This window comes from Rhineura floridana, chromosome 4 (assembly GCF_030035675.1).
Source record: "Rhineura floridana isolate rRhiFlo1 chromosome 4, rRhiFlo1.hap2, whole genome shotgun sequence".
Classification (NCBI taxonomy): Eukaryota; Metazoa; Chordata; class Lepidosauria; order Squamata; family Rhineuridae; genus Rhineura; species Rhineura floridana.
Genome location: NC_084483.1, coordinates 68671008 through 68680797, shown reverse-complemented (window position 1 = coordinate 68680797; position 9790 = coordinate 68671008). Strand labels below are relative to the sequence as shown.

Below are 9790 nucleotides of genomic sequence, written 5' to 3'. Positions count from 1 at the left end.
AGAGAATCCATTAGATCCTTCCTAAAACCAATAGCTCCTTTCTAGTTGTATCAGAGGTATTTAAATATGAAAAATTGGTACTTATTTTTCTGGCATGTGTGTACATACACACAAACTCATATACTTTATTATGGTTGTATGGTGACATAAAAAAACTCTTAGAAGGAACAAGTGTTTTGAGCTCAAATACAAATCTTTACTGTTGCCATGCTGGTGAGAACTGAATTTCTAGGTTCATTACTAAGGCTTTGTCCTGCCTCCACCTGGTATAGGGTGAAGAAGTAAGGAAGTCCATGCTACACCAGGCCATCTACCTGATGAGGCACATCTTTCTCACCTACTGCTTCCTTGCTCTGCTACTGGGAAAGAAGTCTTTGAGATACTGGGACTGGATCTAAAGTCATTTGTTTGATGCCTCAAGAGCAGTGTCATCTTGAGTGTAGTAGTATGGTGGGTGGGACAGCCTCAACACACACCATCAACTTGATGTGCTATTAGTATCTGAGTGTGTCTGTATCGTTAGTTTAAATTAGAAGGTAACTTGATTCTTATAAAAGGCAGAAGGAAATCTAGTTTCCTACTGAAATCGGGAATGAGAAGGCTGTCATCTACTATGAAAACCATGTGATTTTACTCTTAAAAATCTCTCATCTATTAAAAAACAGATATTGTGTTTCTAATGGTGTTATAATACATATTTTACAAAATAGACACCAAGGTGGTATAATCAAAAATGTGTTCTTTACAAAAGATCACTTCCAAAGCAGTGCTGTAGAAGTTACCTGATAAATCAATCTAAACTTTTAAAAAAGGAGCTTTATAAGATAACATGTATAAAACAAGAAATGAAATGTGATTTTATTTAAGGCAATACTGGGCTACTTCACAAATCACCACCTCAAATATGTACACTGCTCCACACAACTAATTTTCTATCACATTCACGATGGGTTATTCAATACCAAAATGTCGTTTAAAATCTTCAGTGTCAGCAAACTATTTAAAATTTCCATTTCCATTTTATATTATGGAAGTGGAAGAATTTTTGATCGAATTAAAAGCAATGCGAATGCAGTTGTAGGAAAAAGGTTTTGAGTCAAGTACATATGAATACCATCCAAAGATACTGGATGTTTCAAGTTACAAACACAACTGTGTCAGTATGTATTTTAACCAATTGTGATCTGATCAAACTCTTCTCCTGTACACACATTTTATGCAAAATAAAACTGGATATGGTAGACTTGCCTAGTTTGTACTTCAAAAAATTTAAAAAGAATGTTTTTAAAAACTGGATCACTTAAGTTACAAATTAAAATTCTGAATATAAATGTGTCATTTAATATTTCAGACTTACAGACTGCTAACAGCAGCAAATGATTTACAATAATAAATATATACAAAATGTATCTACAAATAAAAAGTACTGTTATATATGAGCAGTGACCCAGTGAAAGATACCACAGACAATACACAAAGATTTCAGTCATGGAAAAGGACAAAATATTGATAAAAAATTGAGGTTCTGATCAATTATTTACAAAACTGAAACAATGATTCTGTTCCAAGTCCCATAGGGATAAAAACAAATAAATTTACATGACAACTGTCATGATTTTGCAAGGTTAAATCACTTCAACAGAAAACCGTAAGAAACAGTATCATGCTCGATGGCTTCCTACTCAAAATAAAAAAATGCAATACAGGTCATGTTTAGACGTTAATCATCAGAACATGGAGTCCACTCATATTACCCGATTATTTTGTAATCTCTGGATTTGTCTCCAAATGTCCATCGAGTCTTATCAGACTGACGATAGGTTTCATTTCCTGAAGCTGCTTCAATACAAGCTCAGTGCAACTTTTAAAAGTTTTATCTAAAACTATTTTTACAGTACCACTACACTGAAAATGTGATGGGTTAGCAAACTGTACATAGGTTTCACTTTCAGAACAAGATCGTGTTCTTGCAGAAGAGTTCTTGTCATTAGATTTTCTTGAGTTGGAATGAGAACCTTTTCTAGTTCCACAGCTATTATAGGCTCTCTCTGTATTTCTCCTTTGCTTCACTGCAGACTCTTCAAGGAATTTGAGAAAAGATACTTCAAATCCCATAGGCTTAAATGAACTCCAGTCAAAAGCTGTGGATTGTTCTTCAGCAGTTTGAACAGCGACTGCAGTTTCCTCCTCTCTCCGCATGCTACTCAATTCAACAGCCAAGATTTCCTCCTGCTTCTCAACTTTTCTCTTTTTAATCTGAGGATTTTTTTCTTTGTTTTCTCTTTTTAAATGACCATTTATGTTTTGCTTTTCTGGAAGGCAAGAGCTAGTTTCTTGACAGTCATTATTTACATCAGAAGAGGCCTTTCCACGATTCTCTGAACTTGTGAGGTCCTCATTAATAAGTTTGGTAATGAATAGTTCTGCAAGCTCATCCACTTCATCCTTCTCACTCTTGTCAGGTTCTTTGTGTGCCACTGGTGTAGAGACTCTCAAGTCCTCAGAGGACTCTGACAAATGTGGCTGCAATTCTTTTACATCACATGGTTTGTCCTCAATTGCCTCATTTTGTGAAGAAGGTTCTTTCTCTGATGAATCTGAATGCTTGTTTGAGACAATTAGGATATTCCTGTGTTGTGAAGTAAATGCTTTAGACAACTTGTGACATTTATAATGTCTTATTATATTATTTTCACTTGTGACAACTGATGAACAGCCTTTTATCATACATGGATACTGTGTGACAAATCTGCTTGTACATTCAGATAAAGCATCATTTCTACTCTTTATTGAATACACGTACTTTCCACATTTCAAAGAATATGCTTTATTTTCATGGATCTGCCCCATTTTTGAGTTCTTGTTTTCTACAGTTATAGCTTTCTTTCGCTTGGTCCTAATTGATATTTTGTTTCCATTCTTTCCTGCCTTATATTTTAATCCTTTATGTTTAATTTTCATGTTTTTTTCCTGATTAGCCTTACTTGAAATATTTTCCTGACCTGGTGTCAGGAACCGTCTAGGTCTTATCAGATGATCTTTATGCCTGTCATTATGCTTATTAAAAATATGCCGTAGGAGATTAGACCTTGTTGCATAAATACGGTCACAGCCTTCACAATCACATTTGTACATGCCATCCTCTGTTTTGTTTTGTTTTATCTTTATTCCATGATCTGCCTCAAGATGGATAATATAATTAATATATGTTGCAAAGGATGATTTACATTCAGACTGATCACAGGGGAATCTTTCAACATCTAGGGCTGACTTCATGCTCCCAATTTCCTCAGGAGTCATCTCATGAAGCTTCATATAGTGCTGAATAAGACTAGTGACTTCTTGAAATATCCTAGAGCAATTTCTCACCTCACATCTGAATTCTTTTACAGTTAAATTTGTTTCAGCTTCATCACAAACTTCTTCTTTACCAAAATCTTCATCTTTACTCGGCTCACTTTCTTCTTCCCCTTCCACAGAGAAGGATGGCAGATCGGATTTGTGTACAGCTTGATAATGAAGAATCAAATTTTGTTGTATTGTAAAAGCAGCAAAACAACCTTGATGTACACATCTGTAAGGTCTGTAGGGACTATAACTAGCAGGGAATTCCAAAGATTTACGAACTGTTTTTTTGTGTTTTCTTTCCTCTTTTTCTTTCCTATGTCTTCTAATCTTGCGTACTTTTGGTTGTACCTGCATGTTACTAAGCGTGGCTACACCATGAAGTTCAAGAGGAACTGGAACCACTTGGGGAGGTTTCTCTACTTTTTCAGGAACATCTGGAGTACTTTCTGGTATCACCCTTTCTAGGATCACTCTTTCTGACATCACTTTTTCTGGCATTTTCACCGATTCTATACGTGTTTCTTTCTTTATTTCAAGGTCTTTAGTCAATTGTGATTCATTTTTACTTTCCATTAACACATACGGTATACTTTTCAGTTCAACAGGCCTTGGTGTTAAGCTTGCATTTTTGTTTTGGGATCTTCTCCCATATGGCCTTTTTAGTTTTAACTTTACCATTTCTTCTGTTGTAAAGTGATGTACCAGCTGACAGTGGGCCCGGAGATTAGAATTTCTTGTAAATGTTTTTGGACAGGTAGCTACAACACATTTAAAGGGTGCATATTTCAACTGGTGTTTCTTAATTTCCAGTATCATTTCTGCAGTGTATTGATGTATTTTGCTGTAGTGTTTAAATAATGCATCCTTTGTCATAGCACTGTAATTGCAGCCAGGGGCCTGGCACATAAAAGGCTTATGAACTTTTTCACTGAACCGATTATGTATTTCTGAAGATGGCTGGATAGGAGATGTGCTCTCAGTTGTCACAACTGGAATCAGAATCTGTGGCAGTAGCGCATCTGCTGGAAGACAATGAATTATATTGTCAAATGCTTGACCTGAAGTTTCACTTTCTAACTTCAGCTTTTTCAAACCTTCTAAAATTTCCATGATCTGAGCATCATCTTTGTGAGAGGTTTCACATTTAAAAGGGTTAGTTTTAGCAAGAGTGACATTCTGTGTGTCTACTAAGCTTTGAGCAGGGTTGAGCGGTTTAACATTTTGCATGTTTACTATGCATCGAGCAGGACTGGATGATTTAACATTTTGTATTGGGTTTTCTGAAGTACATTCAGCAGTACTGATTTGATGATTCTGCAATGACTCAATTGACACTTCCTGGATTTCAGTTTTAACTTCAACCATCTGGGAGTTCATAGCTGTTTTAATTATTTCAAGAGTCTTCTCAAAGTTTTGAATTACATTATCTTCTGAAACCTCCAAATTGGAGTTTTCTTGAATGCAGGAATCTAGAGTGACCTGAGAATCACCATTTTCAGTTTTCACTGATAAACAAGCTGTTTCTCTGCGAGTTTCATTACTAATTTTAAAGTTCTCTTTGACACTGGCAGTTAATTCATTGTCTACATTACTGAGTTTTTGTGTGAGATTTTCCATTAACATTTGAGACTCACATTTTGCCAAAATATCTGACTGGAAGTTCTCTGTGGATATTTGCACACTTTCTTCTGCATTTTTGGCTGGAAATCCCAATTCTGTCAAATCATTACCTAATTTCTGTGAAATGTTAGGCACAATTAAATCAGCAGCAACTTTCTTCTTTTTCTTTGAACCACTGGTCCCTTTTTTGTTTTCTAACCTTTTGGTGCTGCTTATGACTGGAACACGCGAAGTGTTATTTCCAAAATTATGTGTTGCGGTAGCAGAATTAGATACTAAGTTGGAACATAAGCCATTTTCAATAGTCTTAAGTATTAAGTCATCTGGAAATACTGGTAAACTGTTGCATTCTTCTACTGAGGAAATTTTGGTGTTAATTGTTTTATTTTGGTCTGTTAGCAAGTTAGTTGGTAATGAAGGTGATACGCCTGGATTTGGCAAAACTGTTGAATTTATTTCAGTAGTACCAGTGATACAACTAGTTGTAATTATATGTGGTAATATTTCTGTAGAGTCAAAAGTACTTGGAATGCCTGCAGTTTCCAAGGCCTGTTTGATAATTTCATTTCCTTCTTCATTTTCACTTGCATTGAAGCTAGTCATATTAGTCCGTGGAAACAAGTTCTGCAAAAAAGCAGCTGACCTATTTTCAGTAGCAAGCAGCTGCAGGAATGATGGCTCTTTAAAACATGCTTCTGGATTAAAAGTTGGCTCCTGTTGCTGCTGTAAACTTAAAGCATTTGAAGAAAGAATCATACTGGCAAGAAGTGAAGACTGTCCATTAAGCTGTAGAGCTTCAGGAGAAATTTCTGATTCATCTAGGGGTTTACAATAGGAGCGTTTAGACAGATGACCACCAAGTGATCTGGGATTGGAAAAAACCCTGTAACATCGACTGCAAATAAATTTGCCATCCCTGATTATTGCTGGCCATTTTGCCCGCTTATTATGCTTTGGCTTTTTGTCTTTTCCATCTGGACCTCGCCTACGATCCTTTTTCAATTTTCTTGACTCTAGAGGTTGTGGAGTGGTTTCATTGAAGCTACTCTCATTATTCATTTGTGAAGGAAAGAGGACATCAACACTTTCCTCTTTTATAAAAGCAGAATTACTGTTTCCCTCTAGTGGGGAGGAAAAATGATTGGTATTGTTTTCCATCTGTGAGAAGACAGAACTCGGACCGCTATCAGCTAACGATGGAAAGAGAGAAACTGGACCATTTTCTGCAGGTAAAGGAAGAAAAGGATCTGAACCACTGTCAATATTCAAAGGCATAACTGGTTTTTCTAGATCATCCAGCTGTGAAGATAAAGTTGCACTAGACAGGCTTCCCATTTGTGAACCTAGTGTATTCTCCGTTTCACTTTTAATATGGGAAGATAGACCTATACTTATAACATTTTCCACACTGGGTAATAATGAATTAGTTATACTTTCCAGACGTGTTGGGAAAAGAGCATTAGATAACTGCTGCAGTTGGCTTGTACAAGTGGGATTTGAAGTGGCTTTGGATTGTTGAAGAAAAGTATCACTAGTGGGAGTAGATACTTGGGATGGTAAAAAATAAACAATCTTGCTATCATTTGACAAGTTTTGCAAACTGCTTGTTTTACGACTTTTCTTATTCTTGCGCTGCATCTTATATGCAGTATATTGATCAGGATGTACTGTCTTCATATGTTTTCCAATGCTCTGACAAGAATTGTAGACTCGAGTACATCCCTCAACTTGGCAAGTGAATTTCTGAACTGGAGTTGCTAATGGTATGACTGGAACAAAAGGAGTGCCTAGGCTGCTCTGGGCTGGAGCAAGTGTAATCCCTTCTAAAGTCTTTAGAGGCAGATTACAGAAATTAGGAGCAGTCTTAATGCTCTCTTCGATCTGAAATTTTGGAGAGAGTAAATTTTGATACCCTACTTGATTCTGCATGCCGAAGGCCATATGGTTTATCCCTTTTTCTGGGCTTTTTGATGCAAGGACTTCAGGTTCAAGTTTAACTGAATCCATGGAGATAGTATGAGACTCGTCAGCACAGTCATCCTTTCCCCCTTGGTAAACTGCAAAATCACTGGAAGTATCTTCAACTGTTGGGCATAATTGTTGGTCTACAGGTGCACCAATATCTATCTTAGTACTCATAGAATGTAATTTACCCTTTCTTGCCATGTTCTCCCGAATTTTTTGGCCCAGAAGAGGCATTAAAACATTGCTGGCTACAACAACTGATTCTACCTTTGCAGGAGCAGGTACACATTGTCCCACCCTTTCCGTGGAGACTGAATTAGTCTGCTCCAGTACACTATCTGGTATTTTTGTTCCCTCAGTCTTGAGAGATTCATCTTTGACCTTATCTGAGACATAATTTTCTGCTTTGGCACAAATATTTGTACTATTATCAGGTGATAGCGGTGCTTCTTTTGAATCGATTTCTTCAGCATTCTCATTATCTTCTAAAGGTTGAGAAAAATTACTCTCACCATCTGACTGTTGTATTTTTTCAGATGGTTTGGTGTGGTCTTCAATATGCTTTTCTAATTCATCCTGAGAGCGGTAAACTTTTCCACAACCTGCAAATTTGCAGGTGAAGGTATTATAGTGCTGTGCTTCATGATCATAAAGCAAGTATGCTTCTGAAAACACTCTCCCACATTTAGGAAACATACACTTTGCCTTGAAGACTGGGTGTTCTTTTCTATGACTTAGAAGTTCAGCATAACTATTAAAGCTAGCTTTACATTTCATCTGGATACAAATATAGGGTTTACTGCCACAATGCATTTGCAAATGATCATTGAGGTGGGTAACACTTACAAAGTGGCGTCTACAGTATTGGCAAATTACTTTTTTGCTTTGCATTTCAAGAAAGCGTTTAGCTTCTTCATTGTCTTTATGACCTTTTGCATGGGCAATCAAATTTTTAAAATATTTAAAGCCTTTTTTACACAAACTAACAGGACAGGTAAACTCATTGACAGGCAATGGCTTCTGAACTGGCATTATCTCTGGAATGTAAAGTTTGTCTTTTTCATAATTTTCATCATCAGAGCCATCGTTATCATTAAAAACAATGAAGTCTGCTGCATAAAGGCTGTTCTTTTTTATGTGCCGTTGTTCCTGCTTAACCACAGTATTGTTCTTCTTGTTCACAATAGTGGTTGCTGTTTTAGGTGGTCTTCCTAATTTTCTCAGTGGTTTCATTGCAGCCAGTCTCTCTTTACTAGACTTCTTAACATGTAGTGTTACATGCGGAACAAAGGTTTCTTTAGAATTAAAATTTTGGGCACATATTGGGCAACTATAAATTCCATCCTTGTAGTGTTTCTGTGCATGCCTGACTATTCTATGTCCAAGGAATTCTTTGTCGCACAGCACACAATATTGCATGTATGCTTGCCAGTTCCTGAACCTAGCAGATATGAATCCCCGCTCTCTCAACTTCTTTATTTCCCTGTTTTTCTGCTTTTTATCTCTTATGCCTCTAAGTAAGTTTGTAGCTTCATCAAAACATCCAGAAAGTCCATTCACTGAAGTTTCTTTGTTCTCATCTTGGCAATCCTCTACTTTTTCATGCATTTCATTGTCATTCAGCTCATCTATTGATGATACAATTGATGCCTCCTCTCCCATCAATGCAAGACACTGGCGTTTTAGCATTTTCCAGTCCCAAAATTCTGGATCAAAAGGCCACTGAGTTTTTAATACAAGTAGGAGCTCACATCGTAATGAATTTGGTATGGGGAGGTTTTCTTCATCATATTTCTGGTCAGGCTGATTATACAGCATTTCAACAGCATAGTACGCATCCACATTAGGCTCAAGGAGAAATTCACTCAGTTGACAAGCACGTTTAACCTCCAAATCATCTGGCAATAAACAAGATATAGTCTTGCAAATAGAAATCTTGACATCTGCATTCTCACTAGCTTCCAAACGCAATGCTTTCACACAAAGTTCAATGCAGGTTGCAAGCCCAGCAGAATCAATCTGTAAACAAGAGATAAATTAAAAAGTAATTTCAATACCATTTCTGCATTTATAAACATTATGTAATTCTTACTGTCGATTTCAGTAAATTCTGTAAATAATTATTCACATTTTATGTGTTTTAAAACACATTAAAAATCGGAATCTTTGCCTTACAACTGAACATTAAACAGACAATTTAAAACACCCCTTTCTTGCATTCAATGGACAACTGTCTAAAGTTTTGCTGGAATAACTTATTCCAAAAAAGGTAGATTGTACAATTTGTACTCCATAGTATTTTAATTGTATTTTAATTTATTTTAATATTTTTGTGATTTTATTGCTTACAATTTTATTGTGTATGTGTTTGATTTTATTTTTGTAAGCCGACCTGAGTGCCCTAGAAGGGCAGGATAGAAATATTTTAAATAAATAAAATAAATAAATGAATTTAGTTTTCTATTTATTTGGTTCTGGCAAATACCCATAATTTTTATGTGAAATTGGCAACTGTCTCATTATATACAGGAATACAAACAATTGATTTCATAACATTTGAGAGGAACTTGTTAATTTACAAATTCAATTGTCTTCCACGTATGAATATGAATGACAATGACCTACAGTACCAAAAAAAAAAAAAAAAAATCCTTTCTCCTTGATTCAGCTGTGTCCCAAAAGAACAATATTTATCAGAGATGTTACCTGTAAATACCATTCTCAAAACACCTCTGGGTTGGATCCAGAGAAACCCAAGCATAAGGTTGGTTGCACAAGGAGACTTTCCTGCCCAATCCTCCCAATTGCATCCACCCAAAAACTAGTTTCTTATGGTCAGGGGATGGGATGCTGCAGA

The 9790-nt window shown here is 36.2% G+C and overlaps 1 protein-coding gene across 2 annotated transcripts in view; it reads right to left on the bottom strand.

Moving 5' to 3' along the window:
• Positions 1-828: 828 nt before the first annotated feature.
• The window catches only part of ZNF292 (zinc finger protein 292), a 42689-nt gene continuing 33727 nt past the window's right edge, over positions 829-9790 (bottom strand). For both annotated transcript variants that reach the window (XM_061623280.1, XM_061623281.1), the window contains exon 8: positions 829-8952. In XM_061623280.1, coding sequence (XP_061479264.1) covers positions 1759-8952 — 7194 coding nt within the window. In that variant the 3' untranslated portion in view covers positions 829-1758. The remainder of the gene's footprint in view (positions 8953-9790) is intronic.